Raw genomic sequence first — 23138 nt, 5'->3', positions numbered from 1 at the left:
GTGGATGTGGTGGTGGTGGGTGTGGTGGTTGATGTGGTGGTGGTGGTGGATGTGGTGGGGGTGGATGTGGTGGTGGTGGATGTGGTAGTGGTGGATGTGGTAGTGGTGGATGTGGTAGTGGTGGATGTGGTAGTGGTGGATGTGGTAGTGGTGGATGTGGTAGTGGTGGATGTGGTGGTGGTGGTGGTGGTGGATGTGGTGATAGTGGTGGATGTGGTGGTGGTGGATGTGGTAGTGGATGTGGTGGATGTAGTGGATGTGGTAGATGTGGTGGATATGGTGGTGGAGGATGTGGTGATGGTGTTGGATGTGGTGGTGGACGTGGTGGTGGTGGACGTGGTGGTGGTGGACGTGGTGGTGGTGTATGTGGTGGTGGATGTGGTGGTGGCTGTGGAGGATGTGGTGGTGGATGTGGTGGTGGATGTGGTGAATGTGGTGGTGGATGTGGTGGTGTTGGATGTAGTGGATGTGGTGGTGGATGTGGTGGTGGTGGTGGATGTGGTGGTGGATGTGGTGGTGCTTTTAATTACTTAAAGTCCCGCCATACATTGACAACAATGTGCGTGTCAAGTGGGATGTCCGCTGAAAGTTTACTTCCCAGACTATTAACAATAACAGAGCCTGTCACCCTCATTGAAATAGGCACGTGCTGGTGGCAGTAACAAAGCCACCTGTCCGTAAACACTGAAAGCCACTGGTTTTAAACCCAACACATATTTAACCTCCCAGACACCTACAGCCATTAACTGTGCAATATTTACAGCAGCCTATTTTTCCATGATCTCAAGGGAGGGTTTGCCACAGAAAAGATTGTTTGTTTTCCCTATTGGTTTTTACCGGGTTGAGCAGTGAGCTAAGATGGGCCAAACGAGAAATACAAACGTTTGACCCAAGGGGCCATTAGGAACAGCTGGTTGTTGAAAAATAACTTCGCTCTACAAAAAAAACACAAGATTTTTAATTTTCACAGCTGTGAGAGCAGGGTGGAGCTTGCCGCTGATCTTGGGGTAAAACCAATGGAGCTGACGAGACCAGGCAGTGAGTGCTCAGCACTTCGAGCCGAGCTAGCCGCACACTGCTCTTGGGGTGAAAGCACGGAGGATGACAAGAGCGGGTGCCTATAAAATGAAGACATCCATCAAGCAGAGACTGTGCTAACGAAAATGTATACTTACTCGTGCCAGCCTGGCAGACTGAAGGCTCTGAAGCAGGGAAGGGGCAGGGATCCTCCAGGGGTCAGGACTCTCGCAGATCACCCCGACCGTGCAACGTGCAGAGTCTGGACACCTAACTCCCCGGTTAAGTTGGTCCGTGTAAGCAACCGAGAGGAGGGGAGAGTCGTGGCTGCCTGCAGCCAGCATTGCTCTGCTGTTACTGCCCGAGCTCAGGTTTCCCGCAGCCTGCCTGCCTGCTGCAGGAGCTTTCACAGGACACAACCTGCAAAAACTTGTTTAGAGTGGCGCTGAAGAGGGGGCGCATAGTAATGCGGACTGCACAACTCTTACTGCGTTCACTCGTGGTGCCTTGGCGGGGCTTGCTGGGCTTGCTTGTGTGCTTCCCAGACAGACAGGAGATTGGGAACGCGGCCGGCGCCGATCGCTTTCCTGAGCATGCGCGTGACATCTCCTGTCTCCTGGGAAGCAGACCTGGCAACAATAGTATCGCGCCTGCGCGATGGCATATGGCTACACCATATGCATCGCAGGCGCGAGACCTAACAAGAAACTGTGGTTGTGGGAAATGTAAATATCCGCATGGATCGGAGAGGATCTTCTAAAATTGGCAAAGATAAAATTAAACAGAAGGAACAAGCTAGATGTTACAGGTGTGACAGCAAGGATCACTTGGCTTATTGCAAAAATCGCCCAGCGGCCAAGCAAAAATTAGGGCACTTTACAAAAGTATGTAACAAAAAAATACACGGGTGAAATGTGTAAGGGAAGGTGGTGTGGATGCAGTGGGTTTGAACCTGATTATTAGGTGAATGGTAATACTTCAGATAACAATCTAGTAATAAACGTTAGGAATAGCCTCCATCGGCTAACCACAAACTCAAGGGCAGGAAAGGTTGGTTTGTGTCAGTGGCCTGGAGCACGCCCATTTAGAGCTAATATCTACTGGTGGCTTATATGAGGACAAAAATAGAAAGAAAAAAAAGGAATAACCTTGTGTTAAACATTAGTGGCCCTGCATGCAGGTACAAACCTGAATTCTGGATAAATATTTGTGGGATGGATGTAAAAAATGTTGTGGAGTCTTGATCGCTGTACACCATCATTAACGAGGAATTGTGGAAGTCATTGTTTGTACAAAAAATGGGTGAGCATTTGTTGAAACATGACATGTTGAATTACAGGTGGTTTATCTTCAGGTTCAAAAATAGCAAGACCAGAGGAAAGTTATGTAGTCAAGACAGGTCCACCAGTGTTGGGATAGTTCATCCAGAAAATGTTGCATATCATCCTAGATCCCAATAGTAAGGAACAGTTTTAGTGGTGAACGAAGCCACTGCAGTTGGTAATAGGATGCTGAAACAACGTGTCTCTGTCTGCGGTAATAATGTGGGTAAAATTAAGGGATTTGAACACAGAATAATCCTTAAGGAGCATGAATTACCCAAGGTGCACAAAGTTTGCAACATGCCTATGCTGGTACGAAAGGAGGTGTGAAAAGAGAGGACAAGTTGGGGGCTGTGAACGTCATTGAGCTAATCAAAGCTTCAGATTGGATTTCTCCCTTGGTGGTAGTCAGATGAAGCAATGAAAAAATACGATTATGCGTGGAATTACACCATGTAAATTACAATATTGTTATAGACCGATTTCATTGTCTAAAGATAAACAAAATAGTCACGTATATAAAAGATGTTAAATGGTTTTACATAGTAGATGTTTCCTCTGCATGCCACCATATTTAATTATCACCTGAATAAAGAAAATTAATTTAATTCATCTTTCCTTTAGCTGCTTCCAGTTTAAGCGTATGCCATTCGGCCTGGCATCTCCTACTGCGGTCTTTCAGCATCTCATGTTTAAAATATTTAGCGCGGAACAGGAAGTCATGTTTTTCCAGCACGACATTTTGGTATTTGGCATAAATAAAGAGGAACATGAGTCCCGGTTATTGAAAGTTTTTAGAAAGTTGGAGAAAAAGGTGCTTACAGTATACCATCCCACATGTAAATTTGCAGAGAATAATGTCACTAATTAAGTACAAATCATTGATGTGCTCAGGGATAAACCCAAATCAATGTTAGTGACTGTCATTGAGAATATGCCTCTTCTAACGTGTAAGGATGATGTTCGGTCATTTAAGATTATTCCTCCAGAAGGGTTACACAACATGATTGTGGAGTTGTGCCAACGACGGGCATTCGGGTACTGTCAGAACAAAATCTGTTTTTAGAAAAAAAATGTGGCCTTGGGCAGATTTAGCAGCGAAAAGGATAGTAAGATATTGCCTTGCTTGCTTAACCGCTTCGGTGCGTCGGACAGCCCCCGGCCGTCTGACATCACGAGCGTGTGCGGAGGACGGCAGGGGGCTGTCCGAACCGCGCACGTGTGGAATTCTCCCGCACGGCGGGGGAATTCCGGCCGCAGCGAAGCGGTTAACTACAGATAAATGTGTATGTACTTTACGTCCTCCTATAAATGAAGGTTTCTACCTTAGGAATTCGTGGGAGGTGGGTGCAATTGATATTCTGGTGCCAGTGGGTCTTTCACAAAAGTATTTAATTGTTTTGATGAATTTGTTTCAATATGGCCATTGGTCAAAGTATTTGGAAAAGCTGATACAGAATCAGTTTTTGGAAAATATATTCTCATTTGAGGGTATTCTAGCATCGACTGTGAGTGACAATTGCGTTCAGTTTCTCTCACAAGGACAAAACGTACTTTGAAAAGACATATATAATCCAAGTGGTAACGGTATGTTTGAGAGATTCAACCGTGTAATGAAAGGCCCTATTCAATTAGCTATGATGAACAATCTGGATTGGATTTTCCAGATTGGGAAAATTGTTTGGGCGTATAGAGTGAAATGAATGATGTGATTAGTGTACCTCCATTTGTGAACATGAGAGGGAGGAAACGTAGATCAAAGTAAAATCTGGGATTGTTGTTTTCCACTGGGGTAGAGTTGTGTGTGATTGAAGGTAGGAGATGAATGCAGGATAGTACATACGCATGATAGAGTAAGGACTTCATTGTTACTAAACATGTATGTGAGGCCTGTACGAATTGAAGTGGGAGACTGGGTGCGTGTAAAGAAACCTGGATTGATTGATTGAGGAAGGAGAAGGTGTGGAATCTTAACAGGATTGCAGTTGGAAAGAAGGTTGGTTGCAGGGAAGGAGTAGAAGGTAGTTGGAAGATGATTTTGACTGGCTTCAGGGCAAAGTTCCTGTGAATAATTCTGTGTGGAAAGGTACTATTGTTGATGAAGGTGTGGTACAAGGTGATATGGTGAACAGGCCAATCACAATGAGCACACCAATCACTTGGATGAAGCTGCTACTCCCAGTGAAGGTCTTATGGAGGTAGATGGCCTCCCTCTGACCACAATTCAAAAAGGAGCAGGAAGGAGGGTCCTGGGTGGTTAAAAGACTACATTGTTTATAATAAGAATGTGATCGTTGTCCCGACAGTGTATGCATGCCTTGTGATTAATATTCCGTTGTGTACCGTAATATAATGATCGTTTGGTTCTTTGGAAATGATTGTTATTTTGTTCATCGTTAATTTGCATATTCTATGGTGAGAGAGGGGTGTGTTGTGTTGCTTAGTTACATGGAATGTTGGTGGACTTTGGAATGCATTGATTCAGTTGGAAGGGATGTTGAGGAGGACGCTCTGGAGGGTGGAGTGTTCACTGGTCCTCCTCAGCTACAGTAAACTCTTTGCTTATTAGAGTGAGGACGGTTTACTTTGCAACACAGTGTAATAATCGCTCTTTTGTATCAGTTGTAGCATAAAATGAGGCAAGAGGCTTCTCCGTGCTTTGCAAAGAAATCAAGCGTGTGTGAACCCTTATTGTAATAACTGGTGCACACTACATGTACTAACTGGTGAGCAGCTTGTTCTCGTACCCAAGTTGATTTTTAAATTGGTCTTGTTGCCACTATATGGGCCCCTTCAAACTGCTCTTTCTACTAAGAAACGGCCTTGCAGAACAGCATGTGTGTATTATTAAATAAGGGCCTTAGAAAGAGACCCTGCAAAAATCCAGATATCGGACTTTGAAGAGAGAAGTAACATGTTTGGTATTATCCTGTACTCTGAGTGTGCTCTTGAAATAACTCTGGTGTAGCATGAATTCTTTCAAATTAAGTAGCAAACCTTCTGGCTGTCATTATTGCCACTCAGTTTGGAATACACTTAAAAATATAAAGTATTTATTGATACTGCTGATAAAAGCCATTCCATAGTTCATCATCTGGGAAGATGAATACTGTCTGGATAAAGGTTTCACCTCATGTGTACCTGTTAAATACCTGAATACAGCAATCCGTAGTTTAAAGGTGGCCGGGTTCAGTTCAGGGTACTCTGTTTTACTTGCTGTGCACCACATCCATAGGTGACCTAATCGGGTCGTTTGCCTTCTGCCATCATCTCTGTACTGATGACACAAATGTTGTCCCTTCAGTATTCATTCTTGAGCGCGAATGCAAGGTTTGTCTGCCTGACAGGCACTCATCATTCAGTGGTTATCTGTTCCCTCACTCTAAAATATTTCAGGACAGTATTTTTTTGTGGAATCAGAATCCCCAAAACTACGAGTTCCCATGATCCCCTTAATACTCTCATGCCTATATCTTCGGTCAGAAACCTTGGTGTGTATTTCTGCTGAAACCCGGAAATACTAACTCTTGCACAGCCATCGCTGCCAGATACCAAGTAATTAATATCTGCAGAATCTTTCTTGACATCCCCTTTCGTGCTGACAAAACACTAATCTGCCTGTTCGTTCTGAGCAAGATGGGTTATTAAAGCAACTATTGCTTGTCCAATAGTGGGAATGAGTACTGAGAAGGCCAAATTGGTTAACTTACCTGTTAAAACCTTTTCATGACGTTCATAAGCACTCTCCTCCATACAGCTACCAAGATCTAATTGGCTGGTGTTCAGTATAAAAAAGGCAGGGCAACTTTATAAACTGCAGATTCTGGTTTTCAACCTATAAATGATCTAGCCCATACTTTGCTTTTGTGGGTGCTAACAACATATTTGCCTTCTCATGGCCTTTGCTTTGTTAACCAGAATCTTGTTGTCTCCAAACCACTCTGTGGTGATTTACAAATCCGCTCTTTCGGGCTACTCCGACCGTATCTCTGTAATCATACTGGATTGCTGTTGGAAATTGCTCTTTTTGCAGGTTTATCCTTGGGGCATAGCTTGGTCAGTAAGATTAGGAGGGGTGAGCTTCAGATGTTCCAACAATCAAATAATATTATAATACTTTTTACTACAAGCAGGGTGCATGAGAGGGGCTCAAGGGGCAGTTGAAAGGGAGAGGAATGCGGATAGGTAGGGGTCCTAAGTGAAAGAAACCACAATATTCCTGGTGAAATCCAACAGGTACCTTACCAACCGACTAAAAGCACCAGTACCCAACAATTTACCAGAAAATACTTTATATGGGGGGTGTAACCCCCCCCTCCAATCTACCCCCCTGAAAAAGCCCCCCTAATCACCCCACACTTTTTGCCTTCCTCCTCCCTTTTTGTGAGTTTGTCTTTGCTGCATTTAGGATTCTGAGCATTTTACCACTGCTAATCAGTGCTAAAGTGCTTGTGCTCTCTCCCCTATACATGATTTCATGTGTGCCTTGGGTGACAGCTGGGCTTTGTGTATTCCCTCCAGACAGCGACACACAAAGGGAGCTTAGGTGTGACTTCATGGGCTATCCACATCTTATAGGGCCACCCTCGGGAGGACGGGAGGGGGAAACTGGGCCTAGCCTCACTTACACCTGAATAGGCTGTGTCCTGTCCCCACACAAAGGGCTGCATTACCCCTCCCATCCCGTCCTGAGTCTGGTGCAATGGCAGGAAGTGCAGGGCCTCTGTACACTTCAAATACCTTTTTTTGAAGCCACTCCCACTTCAAAGGCACCACTGGGTATAAGTACTGGACTTCAGACACTGACACTACAGAACACTTTAGGACCTATCGATACTCTGTCAGAAAGAAGGACTACTGTGCTGATGAAGAACTGCCAATCCGATGGACTGCTCTCTGTTGGACTCCTCCTTGGCTGTGCTGACGCTTACCTGCTTCTCTCTGCCTGATGAGAATGACTGGACCTGCATCACTTGACCGCAGAACCCAGAGTGACTCCAAGGCTTGTTGACTAGGCTCCTGATCTGAAGTCTCTGGGACATAAAATATTTCCAATCATCCTGCTTCTGCACCTCGAAATTGCTAGCTGTGAGACTACTCTGTCAAGTGGTGCCTCAAGTCCTGGAACCTTGAAAGTTGGTCTAAGTGGGCCAGCGGAACTTACTCCTATTCTCTGCTGAGTGAGGCAACCCCGGGCGAACTAACGTATCTCCTCAGTTGAGCAGCGCATCCCTGAGCAGAACAGACTCATTGCGGCTGCTGTGTGGATTGGACCCGTCGCAAGGACTCGCATTGCCACCAACTACTGCATCTTGGGACTGTTGTATCGTCCTTAAAACCAGTAGTGTGTGACACTTTACCCGGCGCAAGCCCCACATCACTCAACGGCGGCAACCTCGACTACAACGAAACTCCGACGCATTGTCTCTGCTTCGGCTCGCATCCTCGACAAGAGACTTCTCATCGTAAGCCCCGTAAACAGGATCCTCCATGTCGGCTCATTAGGACTTCGCACCGCAGCCTTGTTGCTTCTCGGAACCGATGCATTACCTCTGCTGTGCAATGCATCTTTGACACGGATTCATACAACGCTACGCAACCCCGATTTAAGGTACTTTGTTCAGCAGGCCTAACTGGGTTCCTGTAGCCCGCCTGCGCTCCATCGCAGTCGACCTGAACTAGTGACTTTGTCCTTGTCCAGCGCTACCAGATATCCCAAATCGTGCCTTTTGCTTCTTGGTGCTATTTTACTTTAAAATTCAGAAATTCAATATCTGCAGTTCTACTATTGGATTTTTGTTGCTTTGGTCTTGGTGGGCCTGTACGTCAGACGCCGGGGGCCGTCCGATCTGCGCACGCGTCACATTTCCCTGCACAACGGGGGAATTTACTCCGCAGCTAAAGGGTTAAAATCAGAGCTGTTTTTTCAACATGGTGTGGAATCCTTTTATGCGGTGTTTTCACTGTTTTCCTATTTGAAGTGTTGCACAAACACTTTACACACAGCCTGTAAAGTTAAGTCTGACTGTTCTGTGCCAAGCTACCAGAGGGTGAGCACAGGTTGATTTACGGGTAGACTGCCTTACCCTGACTAGGGTTGTGGTTTCTGCTTGACCAGGGCTCATACCAGTCTGCTAACAACCCATATTTCTAGCAGTTAAGTATCCTTATCTATTCTCAACCATCTGCCTTCCCTATAGTTTGTCTCTCAATTAGCAGCTGTCATTAGCACCCAAACTGCATGACCCTTTGTGACGGTCATGTTGCAATGTGCAGCATTTCTTATTGAAAACTAAAAATATATTTTTGATGTTTTGAGAGAAACATTTTTGTTGAAATCTGCATTATGCGCAGCAGTGTGAGAAATATGTGGGAAGTGAGTTAAATCGACTATCTTGTGGCCATACAACACATGTATCTAGTGGCCCTGCCTGTACTGCTGCTTTAACCTCTTCGCTGCTGATGAGGAGCTGAGCTACGGCGCTCGTATGCTGATGACGAGCTGAGTTCGTCATGTAACGCGGCTTTTTGAAAATTGCAGCACACAGCGGGAAAAGCCGCCGCAGCGATGCGGTTAAAGGAATGGTATATACAGAAAACAATATCCCAACTGGTAATATTTTTGGACAAGTATAAAGGATATCTATACAGTATTATCCATCAAAGATCAGGGAAACTCATTTTGGTTTTCATATGTGCCGAAGGCATCATTTTATCAGAATTTATCTGCAAAAATAGGGCAACTGTGTTTACAGTTGATATCAGCACTGTAATTAGTAAATAACAAATAACAGCCCAAAGATGTAGATGAGATTGAGATTAAAGAACAATTAACGTTACGTCGCCACCCGATCATCAGACAGAGAACACCTGTCCGACTCCGGCACTATCTCGACTCTGCCCCGAGTCCGACCCTTCAAATTTGGAACGGTGAGAGTCTGACTCTGTCTCTGACACGAGACTGCTCACAAAATATTTATAATGTAATCGCCTGTCTTTCCAGTTGAGCTGCCTAGTTATGTGAGTGTTAACATATGAAACCCACAGCACTGGAAAATTCTGCACTCTTGTGACCATGAGAAGTGGACCGATACCAGGCACATTTTGAACAGTAATTTTGATTGGTTCCTTACTTTGAGAGAACCGTGGAAATTGTATCTTTCATTGAATTTCATGATTTAATGGGCCGGGGGTATTCTGGTATTAAATAGTTAGACTTGCTTCTGTCCGCCTTTACAGACAGACGCCCCGTTTCCAGCTCTTGAGAACCCATGCCCCTGTTTGCCCTGCTCGTAGAGATAGTTCATTGTGCAAGCACATTTCGTCTTGTCCTGATTGGAACCTTTATTTCATTCTATGTATGTGAGATATTATATTTGCAGACACGTGTCGCTTATAAATTGCCCGACCTTGCCCGCAACTCGTTTAGCAATATGGAATTTCCTTTCTGTAGAACAGAATCGGCTAAAATGTGTCTATCCAATCTTCAAATAACGTATCCCTACCTTATTTAAGCCTTTTGACTTGCCTGGACTATATCACATATGCTGTATTCAAGTGAACATTGATTTATAACTAAACTGACCCAATTTGAAACTGTAACTTTACTAATGTGTTAATAAACCTTTATGGTTTGAAAATGTGCTCCTCTGTCGGTATTGTGGGGCAAAATTTGCTTAGCTGTCATTGATATGTTATTTTTGATGATTAACCCTCAGTTTGAAACAAAGGTCCATTCACGTGTGTATAGCGGAGTTTTGAATTTACACTAGATTTGCATTGTGCAAACAAACCTCATTCTTTTACCCCGCTATCGTAATGTTAAAAACTTTTTGAGTAGGACTGTACATCACGTAGATGATTGTAGAAAAAAGGACCACAAGTTATAAAAACAGTTTTATACGTATGTTGCACTCCAACACTGAGAAATGTCTTTGACAGAGTGTCAGATCTCGCTCTATCACTTTACAATTACATTTCAGTTCCCTGAAGCCAGAAATGTACCATTATGTTTAATATCCTAGTAAACCAATTAGATAATTTTTTGTGACAGCTGCAGGGTCAGGAGGAAGCGTAAACAATCCCAGTTTCTGTGATAGTAAATCAGCAGTGACCAGGAGAAGTGGTGGGCACTGCTGTCAGTGTTCATGTCTGTTTGGCCCGGCGTCTTAGGATGGCCATATCAACATACACACTGAAATGTCTGAGCAACATGTCTCAGATGCGCAGCGTAGTCAATACTGAATGGTTTGTGTGCACTATGCATGTTCACGACACACGTGTGTATGCAGCTATAACTAGTGAGTGGAACAGGGGGGCTTATTTACAAGCCCCTTGCGCGACCAGTGCATCACTTTTAATATGGGAAATAGTGGCGCACCGGCGGCGCAAGGGGCTTGTAAATAAAATAAGCCCCAGGGTTTTTACTGGTATCCTTGGTCCATGCGGTAAGTCGTGGGGGGGTGACACCTTGAGTTACCCGCACCGGGTGACACCAACCCTAGTGACGCCACTGTATATAACGATTCAGAAAAGGGGGTGGTGATGAACAGAGTGTCTGAATTAAGCAGACCACTCTTACCCAGTCCAAAGATCAGGGCTTGATCCATCACCGTTATTTATCTCACTGCACCATCCCAGCTCAGAACCTGGCTATATGCAAATCAGTCTGTCCCTGGCCCAGTGCATCATGGGAACAGGGCAGACTAAACTACCAAGCCAATTCTTCTCCAGAAAGGAGACAAGCTACCGGGGAATGGTTTCTGGCATTTCAGCCTTCTTCGGCCCGGCTTGCTTGAATCCTGATGGTGCAGTGAGAAAGGGACTCATGTCTGAGTATACCCTGCCACACCTATAGTGGCCAAAAACGGTTCAGAAAAGGGGGTGGCGATGAACAGAGTGTCTGAATTAAGCAGACCACTCTTACCCAGTCCAAAGATCAGGGCTTGATCCATCACCGTTATTTATCTCACTGCACCATCCCAGCTCAGAACCTGGCTATATGCAAATCAGTCTGTCCCTGGCCCAGTGCATCATGGGAACAGGGCAGACTAAACTACCAAGCCAATTCTTCACCAGAAAGGAGACAAGCTACCGGGGACCGGTTTCTGGCATTACAGCCTTCTTCGGCCCGGCTTGCTTGAATCCTGATGGTGCAGTGAGAAAGGGACTCATGTCTGAGTATACCCTGCCACACCTATAGTGGCCAAAAACGATTCAGAAAAGGGGGTGGTGATGAACAGAGTGTCTGAATTAAGCAGACCACTCTTACCCAGTCCAAAGATCAGGGCTTGATCCATCACCGTTATTTATCTCACTGCACCATCCCAGCTCAGAACCTGGCTATATGCAAATCAGTCTGTCCCTGGCCCAGTGCATCATGGGAACAGGGCAGACTAAACTACCAAGCCAATTCTTCTCCAGAAAGGAGACAAGCTACCGGGGAATGGTTTCTGGCATTTCAGCCTTCTTCGGCCCGGCTTGCTTGAATCCTGATGGTGCAGTGAGAAAGGGACTCATGTCTGAGTATACCCTGCCACACCTATAGTGGCCAAAAACGATTCAGAAAAGGGGGTGGTGATGAACAGAGTGTCTGAATTAAGCAGACCACTCTTACCCAGTCCAAAGATCAGGGCTTGATCCATCACCGTTATTTATCTCACTGCACCATCCCAGCTCAGAACCTGGCTATATGCAAATCAGTCTGTCCCTGGCCCAGTGCATCATGGGAACAGGGCAGACTAAACTACCAAGCCAATTCTTCACCAGAAAGGAGACAAGCTACCGGGGACCGGTTTCTGGCATTTCAGCCTTCTTCGGCCCGGCTTGCTTGAATCCTGATGGTGCAGTGAGAAAGGGACTCATGTCTGAGTATACCCTGCCACACCTATAGTGGCCAAAAACGGTTCAGAAAAGGGGGTGGTGATGAACAGAGTGTCTGAATTAAGCAGACCACTCTTACCCAGTCCAAAGATCAGGGCTTGATCCATCACCGTTATTTATCTCACTGCACCATCCCAGCTCAGAACCTGGCTATATGCAAATCAGTCTGTCCCTGGCCCAGGGAACAGGGCAGACTAAACTACCAAGCCAATTCTTCACCAGAAAGGAGACAAGCTACCGGGGACCGGTTTCTGGCATTTCAGCCTTCTTCGGCCCGGCTTGCTTGAATCCTGATGGTGCAGTGAGAAAGGGACTCATGTCTGAGTATACCCTGCCACACCTATAGTGGCCAAAAACGATTCAGAAAAGGGGGTGGTGATGAACAGAGTGTCTGAATTAAGCAGACCACTCTTACCCAGTCCTGATCTTTGGACTGGGTAAGGGTGGTCTGCTTAATTCAGACACTCTGTTCATCACCACCCCCTTTTCTGAATCGTTTTTGGCCACTATAGGTGTGGCAGGGTATACTCAGACATGAGTCCCTTTCTCACTGCACCATCAGGATTCAAGCAAGCCGGGCCGAAGAAGGCTGAAATGCCAGAAACCGGTCCCCGGTAGCTTGTCTCCTTTCTGGTGAAGAATTGGCTTGGTAGTTTAGTCTGCCCTGTTCCCATGATGCACTGGGCCAGGGACAGACTGATTTGCATATAGCCAGGTTCTGAGCTGGGATGGTGCAGTGAGATAAATAACGGTGATGGATCAAGCCCTGATCTTTGGACTGGGTAAGAGTGGTCTGCTTAATTCAGACACTCTGTTCATCACCACCCCCTTTTCTGAATCATTTTGTCCACCATAAGCGTGGAAGGGTATACTCAGATGTGAGTCCCTAGCTCATTGCACCATCAGGATTCATGCAAGCCGGGCCGAAGACGGCTGAAATGCCAGAAACCGGTCCCCGGTAGCTTGTTTCCTTCCCAGTATAAGAATTGGCTTGGTAGTTTGGTCTGCCCTGTTCCCATGATGCACTGGGCCAGGGTCAGACTAATTTGCATATAGCCAAGTTCTGAGCTGGGATGGTGCAGTGAGCTAAAAAACGGTGATGGATCAAGCCCTGATCTTTGGACTGGGTAAGAGTGGTCTGCTTAATTCAGACACTCTGTTCATCACCACCCCCTTTTCTGAATCATTTTTGTCCACCATAAGCGTGGAAGGGTATACTCAGATGTGAGTCCCTAGCTCATTGCACCATCAGGATTCAAGCAAGCCGGGCCGAAGACGGCTGAAGTGCCAGAAACCGGTCCCCGGTAGCTTGTTTCCTTCCCAGTATAAGAATTGGCTTGGTAGTTTGGTCTGCCCTGTTCCCATGATGCACTGGGCCAGGGTCAGACTAATTTGCATATAGCCAAGTTCTGAGCTGGGATGGTGCAGTGAGCTAAAAAACGGTGATGGATCAAGCCCTGATCTTTGGACTGGGTAAGAGTGGTCTGCTTAATTCAGACACTCTGTTCATCACCACCCCCTTTTCTGAATCATTTTTGTCCACCATAAGCGTGGAAGGGTATACTCAGATGTGAGTCCCTAGCTCATTGCACCATCAGGATTCAAGCAAGCCGGGCCGAAGACGGCTGAAATGCCAGAAACCGGTCCTCGGTAGCTTGTTTCCTTCCCAGTATAAGAATTGGCTTGGTAGTTTGGTCTGCCCTGTTCCCATGATGCACCGGGCCAGGGTCAGACTAATTTGCATATAGCCAAGTTCTGAGCTGGGATGGTGCAGTGAGCTAAAAAACGGTGATGGATCAAGCCCTGATCTTTGGACTGGGTAAGAGTGGTCTGCTTAATTCAGACACTCTGTTCATCACCACCCCCTTTTCTGAATCATTTTTGTCCACCATAAGCGTGGAAGGGTATACTCAGATGTGAGTCCCTAGCTCATTGCACCATCAGGATTCAAGCAAGCCGGGCCGAAGACGGCTGAAATGCCAGAAACCGGTCCCCGGTAGCTTGTTTCCTTCCCAGTATAAGAATTGGCTTGGTAGTTTGGTCTGCCCTGTTCCCATGATGCACTGGGCCAGGGTCAGACTAATTTGCATATGGCCAAGTTCTGAGCTGGGATGGTGCAGTGAGCTAAAAAACGGTGATGGATCAAGCCCTGATCTTTGGACTGGGTAAGAGTGGTCTGCTTAATTCAGACACTCTGTTCATCACCACCCCCTTTTCTGAGCCACTGTATATAGGCATAGAAATCATAACTATATTTAGACTTGGCCCATGCAGTCCAAATACGGCATGGCTACTTCCGAAAATCTGTGACGATTTCTTGGAAAAACTAGTCTTCAGCAGTCAGGGACTTCCCCTTGCCTGAATATTGATTTATCCAAGAACTCATGGAGTTTTCAAAGAACTGAGAGTCTTTAATGACGTTATTATGTCCAACGTTACGTCAAACTCAGCACCTTCAAGGTATAAATATGCCCAGACTTGCCCTAGCAAACACACAGTGCTTTGGAGCAGTTCGACTATCTACTTGCTCAACGCAGCTCCGAGCTCGCTACAGTAAGTGCAGAAGGAAGCTGACCCTGCTAGCTGGCACACACAATTAAGTCTAGTATATTCGATAGACACCTAGTCGACTTAAGTCCTACGTCAATTCTATAGTTTATGCTATTTTAATGCGCAGAGCCTATTGGGAATATAGGAACTACACAACAACTTGACCTATCAGAGTCTTAATTTCTTTAGGAAATATCCTTTGATTTGGTAATTTGTGGTTTAAATGAAAATGACACATCAAAATCTTTCACCAGCCGCCACTGCTGATTGCCTTCTTTTTTTTCTCTACCCACTGTCAGCCCGTCCCGTTGTACTGCAAGCAAAAAGAAGAGAATTCGAGTACACGAATCTGGTTCTTCGAAACGAAAGAGAAAGGTGACTCAGCAGGCTTTCGTAGCGTCACAGGAAGGAGCAATCCTGAACTTTCTCACCCAAGGGAAACCTAAAGATGGAGAGTCCTCTGGCCAGAGTACTGCTGATGCACTAGGTAAAACAGGCGGCGCTGACGACCATAAACAAGAACAAAAAAATAATGATAATATCCATGAGCAGAATGATACTCACGAGCAGACCAATGAAGATGAACAAGGTGACTCTGACATTGATGCAAACATGCAGCAATTACCAACTCAGGATGAGGATCCTGACAATAGACCCTCAGACAGAGAAACTGAAACATCATTCATCGGTCCATCAACATCTGGCATTCTGGAGGAGGTTCAGAGTTTACAGACGGATGATGCTGGTAGTGAAAAGGAAGCCAAAGAGCAAGACCATGTTACAGACCTGTGTTCTGAATATGATTTATGTGATTGGAGTGATCCTGCTTCGTGGCCGAACTCTCTTTCTGACACGCAACGTGTTCTTCTTGTTGAAAGGGGTCCCTCCAGAGACCCAGATTCTGAAACAAAGTATCCAAGTGATGAGCACTCAAAAAGTAAACGTCGTTTTTCTGTTACCATGTTCTCACGGAAATTAAGGAATGGTGAAATTATAGATAGGCGCTGGCTTGTCTATTCAAAAAAAAATAATGCAGTATTCTGTTTTTGCTGTAAATTGTTTTCTGACGCAGGGATCAAATTTACTAATAATGGACATGACGACTGGGCACACATGCACAGTTGTCTGTCTGATCATGAATCCTCTTCAAAACATATACGCGCCGTCAGTGCCTGGGTTGAATTAGAAAGAAGGTTAAAACAAGAACAGACAATAGATAAAGAACAGCAGAAGTTACTGCAAGTGGAAAGTGATAGTTGGGGCATGGTCTTGGAAAGGATCATATCCATTGTTCATTTTCTAGCAGAACGAAGTTTGGCTTTTCGTGGTACAACTGATACTTTGTTCAAACAGAACAATGGCAATTTTCTAGGTCTTGTTGAGCTGCTAGCCAAGTATGACCCTTATATGCAAGAGCATGTGCATAGAATTAACTGCGCTGAAATCCATGCCCATTACTTGGGCAAGAATATTCAAAATGAAATCATTAATCTTATGGGAGCTTCAGTTTTGGACAACATTATTGCAAAAATACACAAGAGTAAATATTTTTCTGTCATTTTGGATTGCACACCTGATGCAAGTCATCAGGAGCAAATGACGATGGTCCTTCGAATTGTGAACGTGGAAACAATGCCAGTCGAAATAAGTGAATTTTTCGTTGGATACTTGCCTGTTGAAAGCAGCACAGGTGCTGGTCTCACAGAAGCATGCTTACAAAAACTGCAGGAATTGCAATTGCCGTTTCAAAATTGCAGAGGTCAAGGGTATGATAATGGGGCAAATATGAGAGGATGCAAGAGTGGTGTTCAGAAACGTTTACTTGACATGAATCCAAGAGCGTTCTATGTTCCTTGCGGTTGCCATAGCTTGAATTTAGTACTTAGTGATATGGCGAAATCATCCACTCACGCTGTGACTCTTTTTGGAATCTTGCATCAAATTTACATACTGTTTTCTGCCTCAACACAGAGATGGCAAATACTAATTAAGCATGTTAAAGATCTGACAGTAAAGCCCATATCCGAAACTCGATGGGAATGCCATATTGATAGCGTCAGGGCTGTCCGTTTCCAAGTGGCTGCCGTTTATGATGCCGTAGTTGAAGTATCAGAGGAAGCGAATGACCCAAAGGCCAGAACTGAGGCAGCCGGCTTGGCTAAGCAATTAAGGAGTTATGCATTTCTAGTATCGCTGGTGATTTGGTATGACCTTTTGCAGCAAATAACTCTTGTTAGCAAAATCATGCAAAGTAAGGATATGCAACTTGACATTGCATTGAAATGCCTTGAAAAGACTGTCCAGTTTCTGGAAACTTATAAGGAGAGTGGTTTGACATCTGCACAAGTTTCAGCTAAGGAGTTGGCAGAAGAACTGGAGATGAGCTCAGATGAGATAAGTTTTCCTGCATCTACAAGTTTGCGAAGAAGTACGATTAGGAGACAATTTCAATACGAGAGTCGTGATGAGAGAATCTTAGAACCAAAAGAGAAATATCGCATTGAGTTCTTCAACGTCTTCATGGATCAAGCAATTATGTCCATGACTGAAAGGTTCACTCAGATGAAACATCACTATGATTTCTTTGGATTCCTTCACGACTGGGGGAAAATTGCTAGCATGAACGATAATGAATTGATGAAAAGATGTGCAGATTTAAGCATCGTGTTAACCAACAGTTCTGACTCAGATGTTGATCCCGGAGATTTACATACCGAGCTTCGAATGTTCTCCTCCTTGGTGGCAAATAATGCAACAGCTTTGGAAACGTTACAATTCATTTATGAAAATAAACTGCACACTGCAGTTCCAAATCTTGCAGTGGCTTTACGCATTGCGTTGACAATCCCAGTTACAGTGGCTTCAGGGGAAACAACTTTTTCAAAACTGAAATTGATAAAAAATTGTTTGAGGACATCAATGACTCAAGAGAGACTGAATCATTTGGCCCTGTTATCAATTGAACATGACATTACTAGATCTCTGGATTACGGACAGCTTATCTGGGAATTTGCAGCACAGAAGGCTCGTAAAGTTGACTTCCTTTCATAAAGAAGTATGCAAGATGTTTTCCATGGTTTTAATCAGACTCGCTATGTTGGTATTCAGCAAGTATGCAGAAATGAAAAAAACAGGTGGTAAGATAACGAAAGAAGGAAAATGGAAAAGTGGAAACAATATAGAAGAGATAGCAAACAGTAAAACACAAAAAGTAAAAAAATAAAAGAAAAAGTTAAAAAGCATAACATAAAAAAAAAAAAGCTGGGTATTGCTGCTACCTCCACGTGGTACCTGGTGGAAACAGCGAAAGCTGGCAAAACGCAGCAGCAAATTTCAACAAAAGTTCAACGCTTGTTGTGTCACGAGGTGGCTATGCAGTGTCTGCAACGGACGTGGCCATCCGCCAAGCGTAAGACACCATATTCGATATGGCATCGATATTACTGTTTCCGGGCAAAGAGCCACTGATTATGATGACCATCGGACGGCCAGAGCTTCCATACAAGGAGCTGGAAACCTGCTCTCGGCAAGGGTTTCCAGCTCACTCTGTACACCATGTGTTCCCTGCTCTTCACCAGGACACTGTGCAGAGAGACAATATTGTGTGACATAAATGACTCGGTGTGTGTTGGCAGGTCTGCATCAGAATAGCCGGAGGCATTCTGACCTCTCTGGACCACTGTGCTCTCCAGGGAGGCGACTGCTGCCTGAACCCGTGTTATTGTTCCATGATCACGCACCAAATTCCCCATTTCATCATAGTTCACCTGCCAAGTGAATTTTGATTGATGACAAACAAAATCCGCCCCTCACGTGGCCTGAATAAATGGGAGGATTCTGCTCTGTGTGCTTTTTGTATGATAATTTCACCCACATTAATAACAAAAGCTGCTCATTCAAAGTGACAGCAAGTGTGGAGTAACTTATTCTCTGCGTAAAGGGGTCACATCAGTATGTGTGGAACTCTACCTACTCCCAAAGACACATTTGACTCATTGTAGGCAGTGCAGGTCACTGGGTGAGGGTTGAAAGCTTGCATTGGCATTACCCGCACATTAGCTGGTCTTTGTGGGACGGTAGTAGCTCAGTTGCAAAGGACCTTCCTTACTACCTCCTTTATGTTCATGGAGGCTGGAAGGAATCCGCGGCCTATGCCTCCACGCATCTTTTAACAACACCGGGAAATTTATATTGTCTTGCTCAACCTTGGAATCATGTTGATGGCATAATTCCAAATCTGTATTCTTTTTAATGTGCATTTGGTAATAAATTGCTTTTATGGTTATTCTTTTAGATGGCCATCCTGCTTTCAAGGGTGGGACTTGTTTCAGGTTTGTTTCTGTCCTGAAGCTCTAGCTAACAAGCGATACTTTCCTTCAGAGTTTACAGTAGTGCTTCCTGAGACCACCACTCCTACTCTTCGTTCCTTCCCATGTATCCTGCCATGCATTTGTTCATTAATCTCTCATTCATTCATGTATCCATCCATCCACCGCCACAGCCATTCAGATCACTCGCCCATTCAGCTATGCAGTGAGCATCACATCCGCATACACTCGCTCACTAATTCATCCAAACATGCACTCACTCATCGATCCATCCATTGACTCAGTCTTGCCCTCCCACAGTTACCCGTCCTCATAACATGGCACACAAGCAAGCTAATCGATCAAGATTTGTTTCTGATACAATGAGTCTGACCTATTGGCTTTACTTGTGCTTTTTCTCTTTTAAATTTCTTTTGGTATAAACAAGTGATGTAACTGCATTAATGACGCCAAATCTGACAGTGGCAACCATGACAATTCGTAAGACATAATTTATATATATCGGTGAAAAATTACATTTACAGCCACACTGTTTGTGATTAACAAATGTGTGTTGCAGTTACTCTCCATTGCATACATCAGGCTCAGGAGGAGCTGAAACAAAAGATACGAGTCGGTGCTTTCAGAACCCAAAGTAGACCAGAACCACCTGAACACTGCGTGACACACAGCGCCCCCTGCGCTGGCCATGGCTCAGAGCCATGCGGAAGCAGCGCATCCGTCAAGGCCGTTATGTAGGAACAATTAATAGTCGTCAATCAAAACTGAAACTCATTTACCTTCCTTGTTATTAGGAAATGTAGATGTGAACCTGCAGGAATAGCTGTTGTTGTAATTGTTCTGGGCACAATATATTCGGTGCCACACTTGGCCAAACACGTCCTTGAATGGTTGGGTTGTATTCACAATCAGACTATTACAACCCCAGGGTCATGAGGGATTCCAACTCTGACTAGTAATTTAGGGAAATCGGTCAGGAATCCATAGAAAGGGTGTTGTGTTGGTCTGACACTTGAAATACATATGGCTGAGTGGAGCACATCACCACAGGAAACTTTAGATTCCTAGTAGACTTAATGAAATTATATATCAGGACGAGTTTTGTTTTTGTTCAGTTTCATAATTTCAGACAACACAGCACAGATAGATATATTTTTAAAGCCCACTGATCCCATAAGTGTAACATGGTGCTCGAAAACTAAAAATATAGCCAGGCAGCGGACTAACGAGATTGAGTGGGAAACCCAATCGAGTCTTAGATCCTTTCCCAGAGAGTCTGTGATTGGAGGATGGATGGATGGCTACGAGGACAAAGGATGCTTAGTCCCGACCGCGTGCTGCATCTTGTGCGTTTCAACGACACGATTCGGAGCAGAACCAGTGAACTGGACACCGGCCGTGGGGGTGCATTAGCTACCACAGGGAACCAAGGGCAGGGGGGTATATTTATACCAGGCCGGATTCACCAGCAAGAGCACTCTGACGTAAATGCACTGCTTCATTGAGAGCGCGTGCAGTAAGCACCCACCCCGTTTCTGACCCCTGATCGCATGTACCACGGCCACAAAGCAGCCGCCACCGCGTCGCTGCTTTTGAATCTGGGTTTTGGCAGCCGTAAATGCAGAGCAGCGTCACGAGTCACGACTGAGAAGCAAGAGCATGCATACATACCCCAATCACTTATGCATCCCACTGCTCCGGCATAAACAGCACGATCTTGTGCAGGTGTAGAAGAGGTCAGCATGACCAGACCCGGTGGACCTGGCTGTCAAAGTGGAAGGCATGATCAGAAGCCACTTTGAGGGGTTTAACCCAGAGTAGAGGCGCTGGGCAGGGGCCTGAACGAGTGTAGCAAAGGCTGCGGTGCAAGCTGAGGCTCCCGCCTCCAAGGCTGAGGCCTTCCCTTCCCCGCAGTCACCTTTCATCAGCTCCGGCGCACGCTGCATCTTTAGGTCAAGGTATTGAGACTTGGATGTGCGGGCAGCATACGGGTTACGCAAGCATTAGAGGCCAATCTCATCTGTACAGTTTAGCACCCTAATATTACCTTAAAATATTTATTTGGAATCACTGTAATCAAACGTACCCCTTTCAGTAGATTGAAAAACACTCATTTTGCTGTTGCTCAAGACGATTCTAATTTCGAAAACTACATTTCCTAACGCAAGAGTTTCCTCTCCAAGATAAAACCTTCTGAGCCTCATTTTTCGATTTGTCGGACATGGTACTTCTATTTAAATTGTGTCGGGTGATGTATCTGCCATAGTATCGGCAAGGTACAGAGTACAGCGGACGGGACTTATGCGGACCCTGTCTGCAGAAATACTAGAGTCTCATGGTAGTAAATACACATTTTGTGTCTAAACATCAAGTTGCCGTTTCCATGAGGCACTAATGTATACCACACATGGACATGTTCCGCATTGCACGGTCATGTATCACTGTCTGGTATAATGGATGCCCAAATCTGCCAATCATTACCTCCATTATACTAGTGCCATGGCATGGCTGAACACAGTTTGTAAAGAATGACCGCCATCATGTCAGGGTCAGTGTTATATTTGGAGTGTCCACCCTCGTGCGAAGGATGCCGGGAGTGTACCCCAGCCTAATTATATCAGGTGTGGCCAGCATATACTGGACAGCTGCCCACTGAATGGGCGTGATTGCCGCCATTGTACCAGAGCCAACATGATGCCAAGCCTCTGCTTCATCATGCCATGGATGCAGACAATATGATAATAACGGCAATATTAACCAGTGGCTAGCAATATACCGTGGTAGGCACATTCAGGGATGTCCACGTGTCCATGGTGTGGCGTAACGACCAGAGCGGGCGACTTTGGCGCTGGGGAACCAGGTTCTAGTCTCTGCGTCGGCTCAACATCCCGTGATTCTGGGTGAATCATTTATTCTCCCCGTGCCTACCAAGAACTAATGTGTCCTTGTGTAACTGAACTGTGCAAAGAGCGAGTGCTCCTGTATAGCGCTCCAATACCTTCGAGTCGAGTTCGCGCTATATACATCTGAAATATATATGTATATATCTATTCCCACTTTAAACCCTGTGCGCATCTCCCGGACCCTGCTGCTCACCCACAGAAACCCAGGTTAGACAGTATGCCACGCCCCCTCCCCGCCCATTCTGTGACCCCGCGCTGCTCCCTTCCCCTCGCACACCGCACTGATCAGACATTCTGTAATTTGGACATACAAGACAGTGACTTGGCCATTAAGAGTGATTAGTGTTTTGCAGGCTAAATTGCTTGGTGTAAAATCGCAAAACTGGAACTGGACTTGTACCATTCCCCCTCAAATGAGTACTGACGTTCAGGGGCGGATTGGCAAGGCGGGCATTCGGGAATGGGCCGAAGGGCCGGTGCATCAGTGCCCTCTGTGGGCCGGTTTTTTTTCTCCCCTGTCCCAGTCCACAGAGAGTGGACTAGGAAAGGGGAGGGAAAAAAACCGTCCCACGGAGGGCACGAGACAGAGACTGAGAAAATGAAAGCAGCCTCGCTGTGCGGCCAGACAGCGATTGTCATCTGTGGGCTCTCCTTCACCCCTACCCTGCCAAGCAATCAAGCTGAGGCTGGGCAGGGGTGATTGTTTGCAATAATCGGCCTCCCTGGGGGTCAGGTGTTTCTCAGGCCTTTTGCGCCTCGGCCCCCCTGGGGCCCATGCAGCCCAGAAACGGTGTTAGTCTTAGCACCTCGCCCACAGCCCTTCACATTCAGGGCATAGTGGGCGAGGAAGAATGGGTCTTGCTGCGGGGGCCTGGTGAGGTTTGGAATTTTTTTGTTTTATTTATTTATTTATGCGATTTTATATAGCGCGGACTTTACCCGAAGGTGTCAGACCGCTTCACACTAGGAACAGCAATAATACATGAGGAGAAAATTATAAGTGGACAAATTACAAAAGCAAACGTTAAGTTACATGAATCAAAAGTGACAATAGTGAGCAACCAAAATACAAGAGGAGCAAACGATACATTACAGGAGGAAAAAGAGATATGTGTGCAGGTTACAAAAGCATACAA

The 23138-nt window shown here is 45.4% G+C and overlaps 1 protein-coding gene across 2 annotated transcripts in view; it reads left to right on the top strand.

Moving 5' to 3' along the window:
- Nucleotides 1–23138, top strand: part of PRMT3 (protein arginine methyltransferase 3) — a 777462-nt gene that overhangs the window by 73119 nt on the left and 681205 nt on the right. The window contains exon 6 of one of the 2 annotated variants that reach the window (XM_086959508.1): nt 15071–18031. The exons of the other annotated variant lie outside the window; for it this stretch is intronic. Coding sequence (XP_086815634.1) covers nt 15071–17822 — 2752 coding nt within the window. The 3' untranslated portion in view covers nt 17823–18031. Of the gene's footprint in view, nt 1–15070; nt 18032–23138 lie in introns of those variants that run through there. 2 annotated transcript variants of the gene reach the window in all.

This window comes from Lissotriton vulgaris, chromosome 2_2, assembly GCF_964263255.1.
Source record: "Lissotriton vulgaris chromosome 2_2, aLisVul1.2, whole genome shotgun sequence".
NCBI lineage: Eukaryota > Metazoa > Chordata > Amphibia > Caudata > Salamandridae > Lissotriton > Lissotriton vulgaris.
This window is presented reverse-complemented; position numbering and strand designations above follow the sequence as displayed.